The following is a 24,880-nucleotide window of genomic DNA, read 5'->3' on the forward strand; positions in this document are numbered from 1 at the left end:
TGTTGAAACCAGGGTCTGGGTACATGGCAGGTTGTTTGGGTATGCTTAAAACTTTACACAACAAAAATTATTTTCTGGCTTGGCCATGTGACTTTACTTGGACCCTGGACTGTTATGAAAGAGGCTTGAAATGTGCATGTGCACTTGGGCTTATATTCTTGCGCTCAGGTGATTCACCAAAAGAAGAGCTTCTTTCCACCTGATGCTCCTTCAGCCTGAGCCCCAGAATGAACACACATAGATCTGAGCCCAACTTGAACCCTAGAGCTGAACATGCAGCCAGAAACAGAGCTATGCCAATCAATATTTACAAATCCATGGGTAAGAAAAAAATTGCTTATTTTTTGTTGTTATGTATTTTAGGTTGATTTGTTACAAAGTATTATTGAGCACTTAATTTTTAGATAGTTAATTTGCCTCAAATATAACCACAACTTAAGTAGCAGACCACAATGAAATCCTGGTAGGTTTTTCCTACCATGTATTTTCTGATCAGTATAATCACTGCCTTACCTTCATAGTCACTTATTTCTAGTTGTCACCTTACTCCAGATTCTTTTCTATTTCTTACTCATCTATTGATCTTCTCTTTTTAAAAATATAATTTACATAAAATAAATCATATTCTTATGAAGTATACAACTGAATAAATTTTGACAGATTTATACATCTGTGAAAACTGCCTTTAAAATCAAGACACAGAAAGAACATTTCTACCATCTCTGTAAGTTTCCTTGTGTTCCTTCAAAGTCACACCAAACCCTCTCTCAACCTCTAGTCACAGGCACCCAGTGATCTGTTATCTTACAATATGTTTTAGTTTCTTCCTGGCTTTCTGAACATCTAAATTGAGGTTTAGTTTGGTTTAATTCCAATTTAGCAAGGAACTCATGCTTGTGGAAAATATATGTAAATAATAACATGGATAAGGTTCTTCTTAGTGATTCAGCAATGACATTCCAACAACAGCAGCTACCTTGCTCCTTGACAATAACAATAGCTAGTTTAGATTAAGGATGTAGGATGAGCAATCAGGAAGTAAAAGATGGGTCTCCATAAAAATTATTCTGATTTACAAATCTGAAAAAGACAAAGCCTGACAGGGTTCTTCTTCCAAAACTCAATGTTGGAAGAGAGAATTAGTGGATTTATTTTACTTTATCACACTAAAATTTGTGTGAACAAATGCAAAGCACAATATTCCACTGCCCAAGACGTATAATATCTCAAAACATGAAAGTAACTCTCTAACAATGTGCTACAGTGCCATTTAAATAGCTGATCTGTTCCTTTTAGAAAAAGAAAAGCTGGTGCTTAATACATAACTATTGTGATTAACTAAAAAAAAAATGCATATTCATCTACAACAGTGGATGAAGCCCAGGGTTCTGCACTCTGAAAGTGAAATCCCCAAATTTTTCAATATTAAAAACTAGTTTATAAAATCAATCGCTTTGCAGCCTTTTGGCTAAGATCAAGTGTAGTATAAAATCAAATGTCTGATTAGGTTTGACCCAGGTTTTTGCCTATTGTATTTTTCTTTTGATATATAAACATGTCTTATCTGAGATCAAAGATTTATTATCCCGACATTTCAGATGAGAGCTACTGATATCTTCCCTAGAACTAGAAATCATTTTATTCTGCTGACCTCTAATATTGTAAATATGTAGCAGTTGTATTCATTGTGGTTTAACTTCAATTTTAAAAAGCAGGAATAAACAAAGGACCTAAAACCACGCCTTCTAAGGTCCTTTACTAAAGCTCTGATCTGTATACTCAACTAAAGCTGTGAACATTTCTGACACAGCCCTATAGACTTACTGGAGAGTGAGTGTAAAGAATGTTGCCAGGCAACTCATCTAAGTTTGGAAGAATCTAAGCATTGATAATGACTCTGTCTCAGTTTGGCTCCCACACAAGAAGGGTTTTAGTGAACTCCCACATGTATTTACAGGCCATTCATGAGAAGAGATATTTCTAAAAGTGGGTGTCCAGGAGTCCAAATCAGGAACCTATAATGTTTCTTTTCTAATTCAAGTTTAATGTTACAACTGTTTTCTATACTGTCTAGAAATCTAATAGGCATTAGGCAAAATAGGCCACATGTAGAGGGCTAGTGTTGAATGAACATTTTTTATTCATATCTTTAACATTCCTATTTGCACATGGCCAAAGCAACATTTCTTCAAGTATCCCAAATCATAAAAATCACTCTGAAAACTAATTATTACCACAATTATTTAAATTATTTTGAAAATTATCTTTAAAATTTTTTTTAATACTTTCATTAATATCAATAGTCAAAAGGATGTTCAGTAAAAACTATGTTCTAATAAGGACAATATGCAATCAGTTGTGAAAGAGGTAATGGATGTTTTTATAAATGGTATACATACAGAATACTGCTCTGCTGGATGGGCCTGACCCAAAAACCTCCTTCTTTCAAAGCAGACACTTTGCATGCATGCTTACCAGAGCAGTATGCATCCACATCCAGTTTCTGAGCTGAAGTGAGGGTTGGGGAGCCAAGCTCGGATTCTGGAATTCGTGGGCTCTCAACAAACTTTGCTTTCCTCAGAGGGGCTAAGGACAAAAAAAGAAACAAAGAGAGAGGGGGAGGAAAAAAGGGGGGGAGAGAAAGGAAGGAAGGAAGGAAGGAAGAAAGGAAGAAAGAAAGAAAAAGGAAAGAGAAACACAGGGAAAGAGAAACATAGAGGGGTCATGAGTAAGGGGAACAGCAGGCAACAGATGGAAGCACTTAAATGAACGACACACTCTGTCAGACTCAGATCAGGTTACCCTATTTTTTGTGCCAGAAAAAAAAGATTGCATTCTTCATAGAGGAGATGGGTCTTGTTAAAAAATCACTGCAAACTGGAAAAGCTAAAATCTAATAATCAAAACTATGAACAGAAGTTGTAACTGTTTATAATCTTTAGCTATTTCTCTCTCTTTATAAAGTGAAGAGCTTCCTTATTTTGTCTTTCATTGTCATTAAATACAGTTATTAACTGAGGAAAGTACAGGACTAAGTTCTAGGATTTTGTTTGTAATAATTGTAATCAAAGGTTTTCTTTATTCACAAACATCTATTATAATACTCAGTTGTGATAAATACCATAAGAAAGATTAATCTACCTCACTAAACAAGAAAATCAATCACCTGAATGTTCAGCTATTGGCATAAGAAGTCAAAACTGCTAGTTGACTAATATATTAACTAGGCCATACCAGTTTGATACTGGATGCTAAACAGATAGGATTTAATTATAAATATAATCAGATGGTCTATGGAACAGTAATTTCCGTGCCATGGAATCCATTCATTCTTGTAAAGAATGAAATATAAAATATAATTCACAAATTGAAAGCTTTACTTATTGAAAGCTTATATAAATTTTACTGATTAAAATTAGAAATATGAAGATTGCTTTGGTACTTTCAAACTGAATTCTATTAAATAAACTACAATAGGGTGAAAGTGTTTAGCATAGTATCAAATATGAAATTGATTTGTATGCATTATAAATTAGTGTCATAACTATAGGTGTCTAAGACATTGAGTGCCTAAGACACATTACTTTTTTCAAGTTTCTGCATGTTCTTCAAAATCCTCACCCATTACTCCATTACTGATCCACAAGGGATTCTAAGTTATTCCTAAAATATTCTGTAAAAAGTAATATGGAACTTCGTCATTATAATGGCCAGAATTTTTCTCTATTTTCTCCAGAGGATAAAAATAGTAAAGTATTAAAAAATATTTTTGAAATATGCCAGTACTCAAAACCTACAGACAACTCACACTTTAAATCCTAGAGTGTGTATGTACTAGTACAGTGGTCAGCAAACTGTGGCTCGCAAGCCACATGCGGTTCTTTGGCCCCTTGAGTGTGGCTCTTCCACAAAATACCACGTGCGGGTGAGCACGTACAGTGCGACTGAAACTTCGTGGCCCATGCGCAGAAGTTGGTTGTCGGCTCTCAAAAGAAATTTCAATCGTACTGTTGATATTTGGCTCTGTTGACTAATGAGTTTGCTGACCACTGTACTAGTACATTTTGAGCTTCTATTTAAAAACCAAAATAAATCCAGTTACTATCTACATGGCAACAAAGGCTAAGGGTGCTAACAGTATGGTTTTCCACTAAAAGTAAGCTTTGAAATAGCAGAACTCTCACCTCTGCTATGAGTGTATGTAATACTTGAACCTATTTTTAAAAACCATGATTACAAATGAAGATCTGAAGTGATGTATATGCATGTCTGCAGGCTTCTAGTAGCCAATATTAGAATCTCTTATCATGATCTCACCAATCAATTAAAAAATAATGAAGTGATTTATTTATCTAATATCGTTTAGTATAGAAGAAATTATTATAAGTTAATTCTGAAAGCTTTTAGGTCCTTTAGAGAATTTTATTAATACATTGTCATGGCAACAGAATAACTATTTTACCTGCTGAGTTCTGACAAGGACAGCACTGGTCCCTGCTCAGTGGACTCTATATATCTAAAAATCTTAATAACAATTTTCATAATGAAATTTGGGGCTAGCAGACAGACAGAAATTAGCAACTTAGGGTAGATACGTAAGAAAGAAATTCAAGGAGGAAAAGAGAAGTTGAGGGAGACCTGAGTAATATACAAGAATTAAGAGTTGGAGCCAAGGAGGAAAATCAGGATCGTAAAGATCTGCGAAGCTCAACGCCTTGTAGAGTTCTGTTTTCCCTTCTCTGAGAATTCCAACTGAGGTTATCTTTAGCTCATAGCAGACATTTAATTCTTTTTTTCTGCCTTCATCTCTCCTTCATCCATGCTATACATGCCCAATAATGAATCTGAATTATTTTGTAAGGTCGCTTATAATGTCGCTCTAAGTTATAGAAGACTAGTGTCATCTGTAAGTCAATTAAACACAGGTGGTATAATCAACAGCATGACAGACTGTCCAATAAGTCTTAAATACTGCTTGGTGGAGAACATAAAAGGCCAACTTGGAAGATGGGAATAATATTTTGCCTAGAATTTTAATATACTTATTTATTAAAAAAATGGCATATAAGATGATTCAGGTGGATAAGAGAATTCTATGTCAAAAGGGTTTATTAGGTAATAAAACAAAGAAAAAAAAAAGAAAAGAAAAATGAAGTGGTTGAATTGAAATGGGTAGGAAGAATCTAAAACCAAACAGGGATTTTATTGTGATGTAAGAGATAACAGGAAAGTAGGGCTCTGAGAAGTGATCTGAACCAATATTGGAAACATGATTCTTATGCCGTAAGAGACTTGAGTTTGGGAATCTGGTAGAGATTGACAGGAAGGATACATATTGGTTCAGAATATGGGCTTAGTCATTTCAAAGATTTAGGTTTTGGTTCTAGTACTTATTAGTAGTAACAAAATGAGCAAGTTAACTTAGCCAAACATGCATCATCAAAAATTAGGATCAGCTTAAATTTATTTTTTCATTCAAATATAATGATACTTATTATGCTTTATAGATTAATTATATCTGTAAATAAAAACAAATATAATGCTTTAGATTACAGTGCCTAGAATAGTGTCTGGCATATGGTAACGTTAATAATTATTTGCTAAATGAATAGAAACAGTAGAAAAATCAAAGCAAAGACAGGGGTTACAAATAGAGTTTTAATAAAATAAATGTTTTAAAAAGCACTCATGGTGTTCGCTTCGGCAGCATATATACTGCACTAAAATTGTAATGATACAGAGAAGATTAGCATGGCCCTTGCACAAGAATGACATACAAATTCATAAAAAGCACTCATGGATAACATAAATGTTAATCACACTTATAAATAACTAACTTAGACTTTCATAAGCAAACATTATATAAATCACCATTATTATAATGAGACTATAATAATTTAATTTCTAGCTTTAATGACTGGATTATTTCCATTTAAAGTTTCTGACAAAATATGCTAACGAGGATATAGTTGAGTTAAAAACGAAACACTGGAAAAGACACTTTTGCTGTATCCAAGCACCTCCACATTCAGCAATATTTGAAGGATGCATTAACAAAAGAAGTCAACATCTCTTTATTGACTTTCCCCAGGAAAGCTAGGCAGCTGCTTTCTGACCCTCAAAGGCATATAAGTCACTAGTGGATCAGTCGGATCCTTTTGAGCCTTTTTAAAGCTTTGCTTAGGCAGGTGTGGGGTAACTTTTTAGTCTAAGGCTAGTTGAGCTCTGCTACCAAAATGTGTCCTTTCTTGGATTTCTACTGAATGTTCCTGATGCTTTTAATAAGATCTCTACACACTCTGGCTGGTCAGAATGGAAAAACAAACAAACAAACAAACAACAACAATAAAAAACACCTCCCGTTCCTGTGGGAACTCTAGGAATTGTTCAGTTTAGAGCTTCTCTAGTCTCATGGAGTCCCACCCACCTATGGGCAACTCATTATTAAGATAAAGGCTCTAAGGATAATTTTGTAGTTCTCTTTCTGCTTAGCTCTCTATTCTTTAATACTCTGTAAATTCCAGTTGCTTTACTTCATTAATTTCTGATCTCTGTTTTCTCAGTTCAACAAGACTATCACTCTCTGAGTTCCCCACCATCAGGAGAATACTTTTAGGCAAAAAGCCAGAGTTGACCTAGTTTACTCCTCCATCTTTTCTCTCAGGGATCACATCACCATACTGTCAAATGTCCAGTTTCTGAGAACTGTTGTTTCTACTGGGAGAGCAAGTCCAATACTGGTCACTCTATCATAGTGGGAAGAAGAGGTATCTCGTGGTGTTTTAATTTGTCTTTTCCAGATGTTTATTATACACAAACGTGGCTGACAAAAGGCAGAACCTTTGTCTTATATATTGCTGTAGCCTTAGTGTGGACCACAGAGCAAGTACTATTATTTATTAAATAAATTAACTATTTATGTTTATATATTTTTGGAGGCATTAAATAATCTCTTTATGTCTTTCATACATTTGGTGATTAAGGCCTAACAAAATTGGTGATTCAAAGTCATATCCAAAGTAATTCAAGAGTAAGTCTATTCCTCCCACAAAAGTGCTATTTTCACGCAACTATGTTGTACTACACAAAGGATATACTAGACACATTTATATAAAGATAGACCATACAAGCAATAAAGGTGGAGACCAACATAGTGCTCCAAAGAAAGAATTACTACAAAAAATTACTGTAATAACTTTCAGGACATTCCTACAAGACAACTTCAGTGGCATTTTGAATAAATTAAATAGAAATTTTCATTTCATGAAACTGATATTTAAATCTTTGTTTACCTACACATGCTATTACAAAGAAAAAGGTAAATTACTGTAGCATACAACTCATTGTTATGTCATCTCTTTATAGTAGTGAATGGCAAAACTCAGGGTATATGAGATAAAATGATAAAATAAGGCAGTATAGATTTCAATTACCTACTTTAATATCTTTGCATATATAAATCAATAATCTGAGTTCAGAAAAGCCTTTTTAAATATGCTAATGATACTCCAATGACAATTAGTTTAATGGTATTAGGTTTCATTTCCACATATCTGAAGAAGCACTCGGTTTTTAATAATATAAAAGGAATTTAAAATTGTCAGTATGTTGGCTTATGTGATTATTTGTTTACTGATATAAGCAATTCTATATGTTTGTCAGGCCAACTTCTGAGTTTAAAGTACTAGTAGCTATGTTATATAACTACATTTAAATTTAAAATACCACATAAACATATCATCATAGAAATTGGAAAATATAAGAAACAAATATAATGCAATTAAAAATTATCAGAACCCTACATACCTCTGTTAAAGTTTCAGAGCATCTGATCTTTCCTATATTTCATATAAAATATTAATGCCAATAAAAGCAGCTAAAATGACTAATGACTTGTCTTTTTAATATACAGCTTTTGAAGGGAATACTTAGACCCTAAAGGTGGCAAGTGAATTCACTGAGCAACATTTTACATGAAGAGTTGTATCTCTAATATAAAAGTGAACATTAGCCACAGTGTTTTCCTCATTAAATGACTCTCGCCTCCTCAAAATATGAACTGTCTCAAACAAATTTTATATATGTAACATATCCTATCTAATAAAAGAGTAATATGCAAATTAACCATCACTCTGCTACACCCACCAGCCACGCCCACAAACCACGCCCACAAGCCAATCAGGAGTGAATATGCAAATAAACCCAACCAAGATGGCTACGGCCACAGAGAGCAGGAGGGAGGCTTGGGTTTCCCTGGTGATGGAGAAAGCCAAGCTTTCCACCTGCCCTTGCCGGCCTAGGCCTCCACTCAAGGCTACGAAGTTTCAATGATAGAAGATACATAAATCCAAACAGAAATGGCGGCAGCCACGGAGCTGGAAAGAGCAGGAGGCTAGGGTTGCCCCCACGATGGAGGAAGCCAAGCTTTCCGCACACCCTGGCCGGCCCAGGCCTCGCTTAAGGCTACAAAGTTTCAATTATAGAAGATACATAAATCCCAATAGAAACGGCTGCCACCACCACGGAGCAAGAAGAAGGCTTGGCTCCACTCCAGGCTACAAAGTTTCAATTGTAGAAGATAAATAAACCCAGATACCAGGGCCTCCACTTGGGTTGCCAGGGGGCGTGGCCAGCCTGCAAACCACCACAGGCCCCTCGCCCAGGCCGCCCCACGCCCCAAGGGAACCCCAACCCTGATCCGGGACACCCTTCAGGGCAAACCAGCTGGCCCCCACCCGTACAGCAGGCTTCTATCCTATCTAATAAAAGAGTAATATGCAGATTGACCATCACTCCAACACACAAGATGGCTGCCCCCATGTGGACACAAGATGGCCACCACAAGATGGCCAGCAGGGGAGGGCAGTTGGGAGGGACCCAGGCCTGCAAGGGAGGGCAGTTGGGGGGGACCAAGCCTGCAGGGGAGGGCAGTCAGGGGTGACCAGGCCTGCAGGGGAGGGCAGTTGGGGGGGGACCAGGCCTGCAGGGGAGAGCAGTTGGGGGGACCAGGCCTGCAGGGGAGGGCAGTTAGGGGCAAATTGGCTGGCAGGGGAGCAGTTAGGCATCAATCAGGCTGGCAGGGGAGTGGTTAGGGGGTGATCAGGCTGGCAGGCGAAGCGGTTAGGGGCAATCAGGAAGGCAGGCAGGCGAGCAGTTGGGAGCCAGCAGTCCTGGATTGTGAGAGGGATGTCTGACTGCCCGTTTAGGCCTGATCTCACTGGGATCGGGCTTAAATGGGCAGTTGGACATCCCTCGAGGGGTCCCAGATTGGAGAGGGTGCAAGCTGGGCTGAGGGACACCCCTGCCCTGTGCACGAATTTCGTGCACCGGGCCTCTAGTAAATAGATAACATATTTACATGTCATTTATGCAATAATATGGAGCATACATGTGGTATGACTGCAAGGAATGAGGCTAGCTGCACTTGTAAATGTTCTAAAAATTAGCTGTCCAACTGACGTGGCTCAGTGATTGAGCAATGACCTATGATCCAGAAGGTCACGATTTGATTCCCAGTTAGGGCACATGCCCAGGTTGTGGACTCGATCCCCATTGGGGGGCATGCAGGAGGCAACCAACCGATGATTCTCTCTCATCATTGATGTTTCTATCTCTCTCCCTCTCCCTTCCTCTCTGAAATCAATAAAAATATTTTTTAAATAAAATTCAGTCAATATATCCCCATCTTAAATTAAAGGAAAAAATATATGTTCTCTAGCACCTTTAAACAGAAATATCTACAATTCATATCTTCTCATCAGACACCTATGAGAAAGTATAAGGAAAATCTATATATATAAAAGGCTAATATGCAAAGTGCCTCGTTGGAAGTTCGACTGGGAGACCGTGAGTTCAAACACTTGCTATGACATGCACTGACCAACAGGGGGTGGTGTGGAACCAAGGAAGGCTCATGCAGGCAGCCAGGGAAGGAAGGCCCCAGCCAGCACCCAGAAGGCCTCGATCGGCCCTGATCGCTGGCCAGGCCTAGGGACCCTACCCATGCACGAATTTTGTGCACTGGGCTTCTAATAGCAGAATAAAGAAATGAAGATCATGATGAAAAGAAAGGGCTTTAAAGTGAGACTTGTGTTACATGGCCTATGTAATGTGGTCTTCAAAAAAGTACTCAATTTTTCCAAGTTTGGATTCTGCATCTTTAAAATGTGAGCCATATCTCCCTCTTAAGAGTTGTTATGAGGATTAAATTTAAAGAGCAAAGTGTAGATAAGGCTAAAAAAAGATACTGTATTAATATTTATTATTCTTTGGGAAAAGGCAGCTGAAGCACAATGTGCTACTGAAGGCTATCAAGTGAGCTCCCCCTGGAACCACAAACTAAAATACAGACCTTGGAGCCCTAGCTGGTTTTGCTCAGAGGATAGAGTGTCAGCCTGCAGACTGAAGGGTCCCAGGTTCGATCTGGTCAAGGACACATACCTAGGTTGCAGGCTCGATCCCCAGTAGGGGGTGTGCAGGAGGCAGCTAATCAATAATTCTCTCTCATCATTTATGTTTCTCTCTCTCTCTCTCTGTCTTTCTCTCTCTCTTTTCTGAAATCAATAAAAATATATTTTAAAATAAAATAAAATAAAATAGGGACCTTGGATTTATGGATCAACCATAATATACACAATAAGATGTTCTGTACATCTCTAAACTAAGTAAGCCTATATAATCATAACAATACTATGCCACTTATCTCCCAAGATTATTGTAACGACTGAAATGAACTCATCTTTGTAAAGGAATTAGCATAGTGCCTTGTACATAAAATGTACTCAGTACTAGATGTTGTTGTTTCTGGTAAATGATAATGATGATATGATAGGTAATAGAAAAACATGGACATGTACAAAGTAGATTTTAAGATGCTAATAAAAATATTTGGTATTAAGAGGGGATGATTTATGACAGCAAACTGCAAGAAGTAATCTACTCACATGTCTTGCCTCAGTTCTATCTCCCTATCCCTTGTACCCAAAAGGATAGCTGTTATTTAATAGATGAAGTTATTTTCTTTTTTTAAAAAATATATTTTATTTATTTTTTACAGAGAGGAAGGGAGCGGGATAGAGAGTTAGAAACATCGATGAGAGAGAAACATCGATCAACTGCCTCCTGCACACTCCCTACTGGGTATGTGCCTGCAACCAAGGTATATGCCCTTGACTGGAATCGAACCTGGGACCCTTGAGTCCGCAGGCTGACACTCTATCCACTGAGCCAAACCGGTTAGGGCTAGATGAAGTTATTTTCTTTAGAGGAATATGTGTATAACAAGAATACTAGGACAGGTCCTCTCATATGTATGATGGGAAAGGTACATGTTGGAAAAGAGGTATTATATATGAGAAAGCTAGTAGCTCATTCTTTTTTGAACATTTTATATGACATTGGATTCAGGTTTCTGGTATTATAAATTTGAAATATAAATTTTACCCCTCCTCTATTACTGTCTAAATCATCAAACCCCACCAAATAAGCTTTTTCTTTTTTATTGATTTCAGAGAGAGAAAGGGAGAGAGGGAGGGAGGGAGGGAGGGAGGGAGGGAGGGGGAGAGAGAGAGAGGGAGGGGGAGAGAGAGGGGGAGAGAGAGGGGGAGAGAGAGGGGGAGAGAGAGAGGGAGAAAGAAACATCAATGATGAGAGAGAATCATTGATCGGCTGCCTCCTGCATGCCCCCTACTGAGGATCACATGTCCCCTTGATCAGAATTGAACCCAGGACCCTTCAGTCCACAGGCTCTATCCACTGAGCCAAACAGGCTAGGGCCAGATAAGCTCTTTGAATGTAGGAACTGTAGAATAATCATCTTAGAACAGTGTTTTAAGAATGATATATAATGCCATCACATTACTGTTTTCTATTTTGCATCAGTTCTCAATAATGGCTGAAAATATGCTGACTAAGTACAGTAACATAAACTTCCTTGGGAAAAAATAGTTTCACATATACTTACGAACTAAGAGAAATAACCTTGTAAATGGTCAGCCATCATTTACTGATAACTCCAAATTGATTTCTAAGAGGCAGACCCAAAAGGCCTAAGGTTAACAAAGAGAGAAAAAAGTTAAAAATTAAGGAAAAAAATGAAAAGCCTCTTTTTTTTTCTTTTTCCAGACATCAGGAAAGTAAAATGAAGAAGATCCTGGGCAGTCAATGTGGGAGACAAAAATCTGCTGCAATCTGCATAAACATAAACACTATGCCAGACTGTAATGAAATCCTAAAAGGGTAAATTACAACAAATAAGTCTTTGTCCCATGGGCAAAAATGACTACTGAGACATTTTCAAAGATTAACTGTGAAGGACCATTAACTTTTTGGCTTATTTTTGGAATGTGCAGTTGCTACTAATCCTCTCTCTATATAATAGAGAAATATGCTAATTAACCAGGACACCATAACGGGTCGACCGGACAGGAGGAGGTTGTGCGTGCAGCATCGGGGGTGGGGCGGCAGGGGCCTTCGCTGGGGGAGGGCCTGATCAGCAGTGGCCGCAGCTGCTTCAAGGGCTGGAGAGGGAGGCAGGGCCCGGGGAGAGAGGCAGAGCCAGACCGGCAACTTGAGGGTGGGCGGTGCCGTGCGTTTCGAATCCCGTGCTGGACTCGTAGTATATAATAGAAGCCTAATAAACAAATTGTCCCCACGACCAGGAGTTTGACCGCTTGCTATGACGTGCGCTGACCACTGAAGAGCAGCACGGAACATGGCAGGGCGTTGGTGACGTGGCACTGGCAGCGGGCAGCAGTGGAGGCGCTGCCGGCCCTGATGGGCCCTGAAGAGAGTGGGACCACAGCAGGGTGGAGCAGGTGAGCGGGAGGCGCCAGGCCAAGGCGGGTTTGAGTGTGGGGCCAATCGCCCCACCCATCGCCCTGCAGACAGTAACCAGCAGCCGGCATGCCCTGATCGCCCAATCGGGGCCGGGCTCCAGGCTGGGACTGGGAACTGGGAGTGGGTGGCAGCAACCAACCTCCTGCGGCACCCGGGTGGGGGGCTGCGACCTCTCGGTGGCTACCTGGGGGCAGGGGTGACGGGGACGGAGGTGCAGTGAGAATGCAGGGTGTCCGCCAAGCTTGCTCTTACTCCTCCTGCTACCCTCCCCCAGGATGCCAGGGCTCACATGCCAGGAAAGCCTCTGCGCTCAGGTGCCAGGTGCCTGTGAGGAGCCCATCCTTCACCCGGCCTCTTCTGGGTGAGCTGCGCCACAGCTGCCAGGACCACAGGGGCCAGTCGGGCTCCGCATGGGTTCGCACAGGAGCCGGTCTGCGAGGCCGGCCAGGAGAGAGCATGCGTGGCTTCCGTGCGGCACCACTGGGCGGCCCAGAGGCCCCAGCTCGCAGCATCTGGCTGTGCTCACCACATCTCCACATGGGGACTTAGGCGCCGTGACTCAGGTGGAGGGGGGCGCATGGGGGCCCAGAGGCTCAGGTACTGCCCAGGGCCCAGAGGTCAGCTGGGACCTACCCTTCCACGCCAGACGCTCACGCTTCGATAGCCAACCAGGCCTAGGGACCGCACCTGTGCAAGAATTTCGTGCACCAGGCCTCTAGTCTTATAAGGAACTCACAACAGAGAACACTTCACCACCCCCTAACCATGGGTAAAGAATCACACACACACACACAAAAGAATCACAACATTCTCTAACCTTAGAATATCTGTCAGAAACTCCCAGTCTTTGTAACAGGACAAATCGCTTTTCATTTCTCTCAAACTTTGGGATTATCTGACTGGGAAGGAATGGGGAAGAATATAAGGAGGGAAGGGGGTGAAGGGATTGAGCATAAAAGAAGAAAAAAGAGAAAGAACTTGTGGACACGGACAACAGTGTGGTGACTATGGGAGGGGTGGGGGTGGAAAAGAGTATATGGGGGATATAGAAGTAGAAGCAGGAATTTTTATTTTTATTCTGGCTTTTCTTAAATACACAAAGGAATGAAGTACTATTTGCCTTACTCTTCTTAGTTGTATGTCAGTGAGAGGGTGATCTATAAATATGCAAAAAGTAGACTGATTTAACACAGAGGTCTTTATTTTCATTAGACTCCTCTCACTCTTGGTTTTTAAACTAATAAAACACATTGCTCTATTCACCATATTACATTCTTTAAATATGAAAAAGAAATCTTGGTAGTAGGATGGAAGTAGAAGCAGTATTACACAATACAGTCAAGAGGAATGAAAGCAAAAAAGTAAATCTCAAAAGTTCATAAATTTTTCTTATGCTTTCTATTATTTTAAGAATGTACCTCATTGGATGTATGGTAAAGTGAAAACATGTAAGTATGGAACAATAAATGGTAAAGGAAAGAACACTAAAGTCAGAGTTTCCATAAAATTTAGCACAGCCCAGCGGGTGTGGCTCAGTGGTTGAATGTCAACCTATGAACCAGGAGATCACACTTCGATTCCTGGTCAGGGCACATGTCCGGGTTGTGGTCTTGGTCCCTGGTAGGGGGAATGTTAAGAGTCAGCCGAGCAATGATTTTCTCTCATCATTGATATCTCTCTTTCTCACTCTCTGAAATCAATAAAATACAAAAAACTTAGCACTAAAGCTAAATGTTGGTTCTCCAATACACACATATTTCTATGGTTAGAAACAAGTAACTTTTGAGAAAGTGTCAGTATTTATGAAAGACAAAAAATCTCAACATCCTATAGGATCCTGCTTCTGTACAGCCTAGAAAGCTTCTTTACCAGATGGATCCACTCACAGAAAACAACTATAAACACTAAACAAAATATGAAAAACAACTACCTCAATCCCTGGAGATTGAACACAGTAGACGGAGTCTGGGGGAAAGCTGACAGTTGCAAGAGAAAAGACCAGACTGGGATGAGTGTCCCATTTTTTTGGCATATATGCAGACCATAGTCAGCAGTGCATGGAGTCATTAAAATTCCAAAAGAAAACCTACAGTTTTTCTAGTCTTGTGGCAACAACAACCACTGAAAAGTGAAGGGAGGAAGATTTCCAAAAAGGAGAGAACTACAGGAGGGGACCCAAGTTCTGTGTATAAACTCTGCTCAAACTTCTGGCTGATTCCTGAACCATGCATGAGGCAGAAATGAACTGAAATGATGCCCAAGAGATCAAGTTAACTGCCTGATAAAAGAAAAATATTAACACTTTTTGAAGAAATATGACAAAATCCAAAGAATCCACTAAATAAAATGTCCAGGATACAATACAAAATTACTTAATACATGAAGAACCAGGAAAACATGACCCATTATCACTAGAAAAGATGGAGATCACTCCAGATATTATAATTAGCAAATGAGTAATTTAAAGCAATTATTATAACTATTTTCAGTGAGGTAAAGGAATATGTTCTCCTAATTTAAAAAAGGGAAGAAATCTCAGCAGAGAAATAGAAACTATTAAAAAGAAACAAATGGAAATTCTACAACTGAAAAATGAAATAGCTGAAATAAGTCACTGAATAGATTTAACAGCATAGTATTTAAATGTTTAAACATGACAATTTAAATGACAGTATATAGTGTTTGTATATTGTATGTATACAGACATACATATACATATATACTATATAGTAAATTGAAAATAGTTTAAAATGATAGACGAGTAAGTGAATTTGAAAACAGATGAGTGAAAATTATCCAATCTGAAGACAACAGAGAACAAAGAGCAAAAGAATTAAAAAATCACCTCAGGACCTGTGAGATGATATCCCAAGGGGTGGGTGGGTGTGTGTGTGTGTGTGTGTGTGTGTGTGTGTGTGTGTGTGTGTATAGAGTCTCAGAAAAAGAGAAAACATCTGAATAATGGCTAATTTCTCAAATCTGTAAAAGACAAAGTTTCATAATCAAGAAGCCCAGAAACCCTGTGCAGGCCATCAATTCCCATTCTTAAAGTCTTAGAATCATCTTTGACAGATCTCCCATATTCCTAGATTCTATTTGCTTATGCTTATTCCTTAAAACCTTTTTCTCCTTGTACCCTTTCCACTGCTACCATCTCAGTTTACCATTGTCCCAAAGGCCTCCTCAATCCATTCCTGATTTTACCTTCCACAGAATCCTTTATGTTCCAGACAAACTGATATATTTACCATTTGAATGCATCCTGTCCTCTTGCTTCAAGTTTTTACGAGTCACCTTATTTATCATTTCACTTTCTAATCCACATGGTAAATGCAATCTTTCCCCCCACTTAAAAACACACAGCATACTATTCTTTAAAATATTAAAGTTCAATTTATCTGGGGAAGTTGAGCAAAATGTAACTTTTCCATAATCTTCTGGAGTGCCAAGATGATTGCTGTCAAACTTTGCTCTGCACAGTTATCCATTCTTCTTTCCTTCTAAATTCATAACCTCCGTTAGTCACTTATTTCCCTAAGTGTGCTCCTTGGAACACTTACTTGTTGCACACGATTTTGCAGTTATTATGTAAGAAAAAACAAAGTGTCTGTTGTCAAATAAGTTTTAGAGATACTAGATCAAACAGTTAAATAGGTTCTTTTATTGCAGGACTTCTCATAGCTTTAAAAATGCTAAACTGTTAGTTTCTTCATCATCATTCTTTTTCATTTCTCTCATAAAGTTATTTCCTTTCTCATCCCACTACAGCTTGACCCAGCTCCATACCACTACTCACTCTTTTGAACAGAGTAAGCCTTCTACCTTTAATTAGATTCATTTTTCATTGCTGCTTTTTAATTCCCAATCTATTTCTCCTAAGAAATATATACTTATTTCAGGATCTTTATTTCCTAAAAATGATACCCAGACCAAGAGAACTCAGTAGTATGTCTTAAACTTGGGAATTCATACATATTGGTAGTATATTTTCCTGAAGAGTGAGTTTTAAAGATTTCTTTTTTGAAATAATAAAAATGTAAAAAGTAGACTATTTTTTAAAATATTATTTTACTTTTCAATTACAGTTGATGGAATGTAGACTATTTTAAAAGAAAAAATATGACTTCCAAAAAAATCTAGGTTTGCTTTGGATGTCCCTTGAAGCTACATCCTGCACTCCCTTCATATGCATTCAAATTTCTCTGTCCCAAAGATATATGTAAAAAATATCCAGGTTTGCTTTGATGGCCCTTTAGGCTACCTCCCATATACCTTTGGTAGGTATTAAAATTCCTCTGTCCTGAAGATACTCCCTAGGAAAAGTCCAAGAACCACTGAAGTAGGCCAATGAAGAGGAAGGGTAGAGAAGAGAGTTATTACTTAGAGAATGTTCCTTTGTGATAAGTATTATACTAGATCCCTAATATATATTATCTTTCTTAATGCCTACAATGACACAATAAGGCATTATTTCATTAATGTTATAGAAAAGAAACTTCAGAGGTTAACACGTCCTAAGCTACAAAGCTCATAAGTGGTTAAAATGTTTTACTTGAGAACATTGGAGTGATAAAGAAGACACATTTATAATAGAAATATTCACTGATTCCCATGAGAAAAAAATAACTAGAAATCACTGTTTTAAAATAATTTATTATTGTGAAACTTTTGGTCTTAATGTAGATTCTGACAGGAATTCAGATTCTGACAGAAAGGAGGCACCTATTTCCTACTAAAAGCGTTATTAGCAGTATTAATAAATTTTTAGATATTCAGAAGTGCTATTGGATGACATGTTCAAGTTTTAGTTAAACTAGGGAAGAAACTAAAGCCTTTTATACTTATAAATGTTATATATCATTTATTCATTAACATATTTCATCCCAAATAAAAGCAATGCCTCCTATCAACTAAGATTTTACCCAGTTGTCTATTATATTAATAATATTGGAAAGACTTCAAGGGATTTCAGAAAGTAAACCTGAAGACGTCGAACTCTTTTGAAATTAAGGGGTTAAATTGTAAGTCCAAAGTAGGAGGCTTAATTTTTTCACAGAACGTTGCCAGTTAAATCTGCAACTTGAATCTTTATATATTGAACAAACCAGATGGCTCTTACTTTAAGAAAACCTAAAGTAAGAGTACAGTATATAATACACAGATTCACCAAATCAACTTACTGCAGAATCTCTCAAAATAGGGAGCTTCACTAGTAGATTTTAAGTTAGACAAGATACAAACAAACAAATATGCTTATATACAACATTTCAGTAATATATTATTGGGTAAGGCCTCAAACATAAAAAAAAAAAAAAATCACAGGATGTGCCAAGGAAGATTCTTTAAAATGAATAAATCTATTATTAAAAATGTAACTGTTTTTTTAAAAAGTGCTCAAATCAGTCTCTTTTACTATTAATAAGAATTATGGTGCCAGAGGTAATGGAATACAAAATTCTTTATACATATGCATTTATAAGGAAAAACTAGTAATAAAAAAGTGTTAACTTACAATGTATACAATTAAATATACATAAATTTTAAAATTCATATTTTCTTGCACAATGTAAGAAATATAAATCAAAATGCAGTAATAATAAAGTAGCAAAATATTTTTTCCCCTAATTGTATAAGCTAAAGGAACCCAGTTATACCCTAAAGTATATCTTCTTTGAACAAAATGCATTTAAGAAGAGGAATTCGGGAAGATAAATAACTGAAAAAGCCTAGATAAAATGCCTTTTTCTTTGTGAGTAGCTGAAGATCATTCTAAATATTCTAATTATGAAAAACCAAGTTCCCACTTTTAGTACATTCCTAAGTTACCATGGCCAGAACTAAAAAGAGAAATTAAAAGCCAGTAAATGAACAGTCTTTTAAGAAAATTCAATCTATAAATTCAATTTATCTTAAATTGATCATTTCCAAATGGTCTGAAAATACAAAAATGGAAAAACTATAGTTAACCTTTCTCAACTGGGAAAACAGACAATATAAATCAACATAAGTAGCAAATAATGTTAAGTTAATAAATCCTTAAAACTATGCAAGTACATTCATTTGTAAGCATTGCAGTTAATGAAAAAGGTTTAATGTATTAAAGAAGCATGCTTACAAAAATTCTAGGTTTCCACACTATTTTTTAAAAGTATACTTCTATTGCAATAGGAAGTAAAAATCTATTCTGGAAACACAACAAAAAAAAAAAGCAATATGACCTTCAGATTTACATTAAAAAACTGAATTAACAGCTTTCTTCACAATGAAATATTTTTAAAAGTATAAAACTATTTCTAAATGTTCATACATACACACACATAAAAGTAAAAGAACACAAAATTAAATATATTTTGCTTAAAGACATTTCTTAATGGCTTCCCTGAAAACTATGTCAAATTCTCTTAGGTTGTGTTTCTCTTTCTACAAAGCTCAAAGTAGGCCTCGCATCTCAAAAATCCATGTAACACACAAATACTCTACTCATCATACTCACAGGCTTTAGTTTATCTTCCTCGTTAGTCAATACTTTATAGTCTTTTCTCCTGAAAACCTGAAAGGCTTCTTCTTATTCACCGTCATGTTGTTATCAGAACTGACACATCAGTAATGATCCACACTTGAATCTTCGGCACTCAGCTCTTCACAATACCCAGAACTTACTGTGTGTTACAGGTGATACTTCTTACAGCAAATGTTGATTATGGTCCCAAAGCACAAGTGATGCTCTCAAAGGAGCTTAGAACCCCTAACAACATCACCTGCTTCTTTTTGTATCCAGAGATGCAATGTGGTATTTGTCTTGAACAGCTAATGATTTCAAGACAAATTACACGGACGAGTTCTTTTCATTAGATTGCCTGACATAAGCTTATCCTTTCAGACTACTGCAGCAAATACAGATTGTATGATTCCCTTAGGAAAAAGGAAATATTTTTATACAACATTTCTCTGTGACGCAGTTTAATTTACCCTTCTGTTAGAGCAAATTGATGGAAGAACTGGTTCTGAGGTTTCTAATGGCGCAGCACTAACATAGTGAATGATTCACGGATGTTCTTAACATTCAGGAGTAACATGGAAGGCTAGCAACACAGCCCAGGTCCAGAGCTGATGAATGGTGCAGTGCTGCTGTTGTCATAGCAACTGAGAGGAAAAAAGCAGCACCATATAAGGAGCTGTGACATGAATTCTGGGAACGATTTATTTTAAAAACCTGTAAGCTCCTCATGCCGTAAAGCTATAAACTCCTCTCTTAGTGATTCCTTCTCAGATTTTTCTCTTCTGAATTCCTGTATCAGAGCTGTATGAATGAATACATATTGCAAAATACAGCAAGTAGTCACTAACAAAACACTGCAATTAATGTAACTGAAAATAATAATACTGTATATGTGCCTGTGTTATCTTCATAATTTATTGGGTTAAATGGTAAATTTAGACAGTGGTAAGAAAGGAACTGTCTAGAATGTAAGATATCAGAAAAGTTATTTCTAAATATTTAGAGATATTCAAAACCTGACTGAATGCCTTTCATTCAGATGGCAGTATCAGATACACCAAAACTACAGATCAATTGATTAACTAATATAATAGCAATGGTATCAATTTCAAAAAGAGACATACTACCTTCTATATTCCTTCTAGATGCAGAAAGGTTCAAAAGACACTAACTTCCTGAAAATGTGAATAGCCTTCATGATCAAGGAAATGAATTATGTTAATCACTGGTGAGACGGGGTTAGTGTTCCATCCCATGTGTCTGAAGGCCTTTCCCTATAGGGTGTGGGGAACCTTTCTGTTGTCACAGTTTCTCCTCACCTCCCAGGAATCCAGAAGAATCCCTTCCCTTCCAGTAGACAGCAGGATAGCTTGAAAAAAGAACCGTGGGAGAAGGGGAACTAGGGTTAATGTACGGATTTAGCAGTGGTAATGGTACTCTCTGCAGTATTCTAGACATGGCTGTGAACTTTCAGTAGGCTTCTGAAGCATATGGTCCACTGGTGCTATTCATCTATTGAGATAGAACAATTCTATATGACAGTGATTTCAATCTTTTTTTTGTCTCATAGCACACATAAACTAATTACTAAAATTCTGCAGCACCACAAAAAATATATTTTTTGCCGATCTGACAAAAAAAAGGTATAATTTTTATTCTTTCACACTAAACAGCTATTGTTGTGTTAGCTGTTGTCTCTCTCTTTAAGGAAATAAAGTCATGCCTCTGACTAAACAGCCAGGTATTGCAAAAATTATTGTAGCACATCGGTTGAAAATCACAGCTATATGAAATTGTTTATATTATATCAATGGATATTTCTTTCTTACCACCACATATTTCATGAAATGTTCCGATACAAAGTAAAGCAAAAACAATAAGGTAAATGTATTTATTACACTGTTCTCTTATGTGGGCAGCATGTCACTATAATATATATTCATCAGTGAGAGAATATTCTTTCATGCCACATATTTATTATTCTTATGGGTTAAATATATCAATTCGGGCACATTTTCTATAATGAGGGAAAATATGGTTTAGCATTATAAGTTCTATTTTATGATGTGAATATATATTAAAAGCTAAGCATTATATAACCACATACTATAATTTACTTCCTATTTGGAGAATCACTAAGAGGATTTGTTGTGAATCATGGATATTTACTTACTTGTCTTTCATGATGTGTTGTCACTGAGAAGTATTTCTGAGGACCAATATTATTTAATCTTTACATCTAACATTTGACACTTTGTAAACTGCTCAAATTTCATCAGGTGGGCAGATAAGCAAGTAGGGAAGACAGGGCAATTAAGTATAAAAATAGACTTCTAGGAACTGTGGCATAAAATCATGGTGAGTTTTCTGGGCAAGATCACAGAGGAAACATGAACAAAAAAGGATTTTCTTTTTTTCTGTAACCGTCATGGTATTTTCCACATTTAAAAGTGATACACCATGCCGAGCCTGTTTGGTTGAGTGGATAGAACATTGGCCTGCAGACTGAAGGGTCCCAGGTTTGATTTCGGTCAAGGGCATATGCCCGGGTTGCGGGCTTGATCACCAGTAGGCACCTTGCATAGCCAATCGATGATTCTCTCTCATCATTGATGTTTCTGTCTCTCTCCCTCTTCCTTCCTCTCTGAAATCAATAAAAATAAAAAATAAAAAAGTGATACCCCATAGATGGACCTTGAGAGTATTATGCTAAGTGAAGTAAGTCAGGAAAAGCTAAGAACCATATGATTTCACTCATATGTGGGATATAAAACAAACTCATGAACACAGATAGCAGTGTGGTCGTTGCCAGAGGGAAGGAGGTTGGGGTGTGGGGGAAAGGGGACCTATTATGATGACAGGAGAAGATTTGACTTGGGTGGTGGGCACACATTGCAATATACAGATCTTGTAAGACAGAAATCCACACCTGAAACCTATATGATCCTATTAACCAATGTCACGCCAATAAATTTAATTTTAAAAAGTGATGCCCGACTCTTAGAACCCCCACATACTAGCTAAAAGGGATTTAAGGGGTTCAGAGCAGGCCTCCCCAAGATGTGCCATTTGGCATGTGAATTATTTTAAGCTGTAGGCAATTGAGACCCTGTAGGTTCAGGTGAAACTTCTGCCCCTCCCTTAACTACCTAGAAGAATTTAAATTGGGGCCTTGCCCATAATAAGAGTCATTACCAAAAATAACTTATGAACTATGTATAAGGAAGGGCATATTTCTAATTACGGAACACCTGTTCTTCTTATCATCTGCAAAAGATCGCCCTCCCCTTCAAAGCCCCAAGGCTCTTCTTACCTTGTGCCTTGGCTCACGATGCCATATATGCTCCATTTTACCTTTCTGTTTCTGAACCTCTTATGTATGTGGGGTCTCTGACTCTCTTATGTATGTGGGGTTCTGATACATATGCATGTAATTGAATTTGGTTATTTTCTCTTGTTAATCTGTCTCTTGTAGATTTACTTATTAGGCCAGCCAAAAGAACCTAGAAGTGTAAGAAAAAATTTTCTTCTTCCCCCACATGATAACAGCAATTACTAACCAAGTGATTACCAACTTTTCCACCTGTTAGGATTCCTTTTATTTTTCCCCATATAGACTTCCATTTTGAAAGATTTTATCTATCAAAAATTTATTAATTAAACAAAGAAACAGTAAGTATTAATCAGAGTTTCTAATAAATATGAGTTGATCACAGTAAGATAATGCAAATTTATTTAAAGCAAAAAAAAAAAAAAATGTATTTAGAGAGAAACCAAGATGGCAGCATAGGTAAACACCTAAACTGCTGCCTCACACAATTACAACTAAAAGAAAAAACGGACATCATCCAGAACTACAAAAGGCTGGCTGAGTGGAAATTCTACAATTAGAAGGAAAGAGAAAAGCACACTGAGACTCAGAGGAGCTGCAGGAGGCAGAGGTACTGAGACGCACGTGTGGAGAGGACTGGCAACTGAGTGCGCAGCTGGCTTTCTCAAGCGGGAGGGAGACAAAAGCTCCCGACTGTGCTGAAGTCCAGTTCCAGGTGAGACTCTGGGGACCCAGACTCATACAGGGTTAAACTGGACTGTCAGGAAAGAGAAAAGCACACTGAGACTCAGAGGAGCTGCGGAAGGCAGAGGTACCGAGGCGCGTGCGCGGAGAGGGCGGGCAACTGAGTACGAGGCTGGCTTTCTCAAGCAGGAGGGAGACAAAAGCTCCCGAATGCACTGATCTCCAGTTCTGGGCAAGACTCTGGGGACCCAGACTCATTCAGGGAGAAACTGGACTGTCTGGCAGTGGGTGGAACTGGAGGGCGGCTTTCTCTCAGAGGTGCTTGCAATGATTACCAGGGGACACTGAGACACAGGGGCCTATGAGACAGGGCTGACGGGAAACCAATGCTGTCTGCTCTGCCCTGAGACTCCGCCCCACCCAAGCTGAGCACAGAGGCTTTTGCAATTTTGCAAGTCTTGTCTCATAAGGGTGTCTCCAGCACAGGAGTTCTCCCAGCATAGACACAGCTGATCCTCACAGCCAATTGGCCTGGAGGTCAATTCCTCCCAGTGATTACAACAACAATCAAGGCTTAACTACAACAAGACTGTGTACAAAGCCCATAAAGGGGTGCACCAAGAGTGTCCACCTCAGGTAATTGGGGAGGCTGAGCCACTGGGCCCTATAGGACACCTAGCACACAAAGCTACTCTACCAACTCAGGGAAGCAGCGAAAATGTGGAGACAAAGAAACAGATCACAAACGAAAGAAATGGAGAAAAGCAAACCACTGGATATAGAGTTCAAAACCACGGTTATAAGTATTTTCAAGAATTTTCTAGAAAAGGCCGATAAATTTAGCGAGACCCTCGAGGATATGAAAAAGGACCAACTAGAAATTAAGCATACACTGACTGAAATAAAAAATATTATACAGAGATCTAACAGCAGACGAGAGGATCGCAAGAATCAAGTCAAAGATTTGAAATACAAAGAAGCAAAAAACACTCAACCAGAAGAGCAAAAAGAAAAAAGAATCAAAAAATATGAAGATAGTGTAAGGAGCCTCTGGGACAACTTCAAGCGTACCAACATCCGAATTATGGGGGTGCCAGAAGAAGAGAGAGAGCAAGATACTGAAAACCTATTTGAAGAAATAATGACCGAAAACTTCCCCCACCTGGTGAAAGAAATAGACTTACAAGTCCAGGAAGCACACAGAACCCCAAACAAAAGGAATCCAAAGAGGACCACACCAAGACACATCATAATTAAAATGCCAAGAGCAAAAGACAAAGAGAGAATATTAAAAGCAGCAAGAGAAAAACAGTTAGTTACTTACAAAGGAGAACCCATACAATTGTCAGCTGATTTCTCAACAGAAACTATGCAGGCCAGATGGGAGTGGCAAGAAATATTCAAAGTGATGAATAGCAAGAACCTACAACCAAGATTACTCTACCCAGCAAAGCCATCATTCAGAATTGAAGGTCAGATAAAGAGCTTCACAGATAAGAAAAAGCTAAAGGAGTTCATCAACACCAAAC

General features: G+C 38.1%; 1 protein-coding gene across 11 annotated transcripts in view; it reads right to left on the bottom strand.

Moving 5' to 3' along the window:
• Positions 1-24,880, bottom strand: part of TANC2 (tetratricopeptide repeat, ankyrin repeat and coiled-coil containing 2) — a gene marked incomplete at its 3' end in the record, with an annotated part of 285,235 nt that overhangs the window by 143,605 nt on the left and 116,750 nt on the right. For 5 of the 11 annotated variants that reach the window (XM_080677198.1, XM_080677196.1, XM_080677192.1 and 2 more), the window contains one exon: positions 2,476-2,586. The exons of 4 other annotated variants lie outside the window; for them this stretch is intronic. In XM_080677198.1, coding sequence (XP_080533324.1) covers positions 2,476-2,586 — 111 coding nt within the window. Of the gene's footprint in view, positions 1-2,475; positions 2,587-19,330; positions 19,778-24,880 lie in introns of those variants that run through there. 2 more of the 11 variants (XM_080677193.1, XM_080677194.1) reach the window with 2 other exon arrangements.

This window comes from Plecotus auritus (genome assembly GCF_963455305.1).
Source record: "Plecotus auritus genome assembly, chromosome: 7".
NCBI lineage: Eukaryota > Metazoa > Chordata > Mammalia > Chiroptera > Vespertilionidae > Plecotus > Plecotus auritus.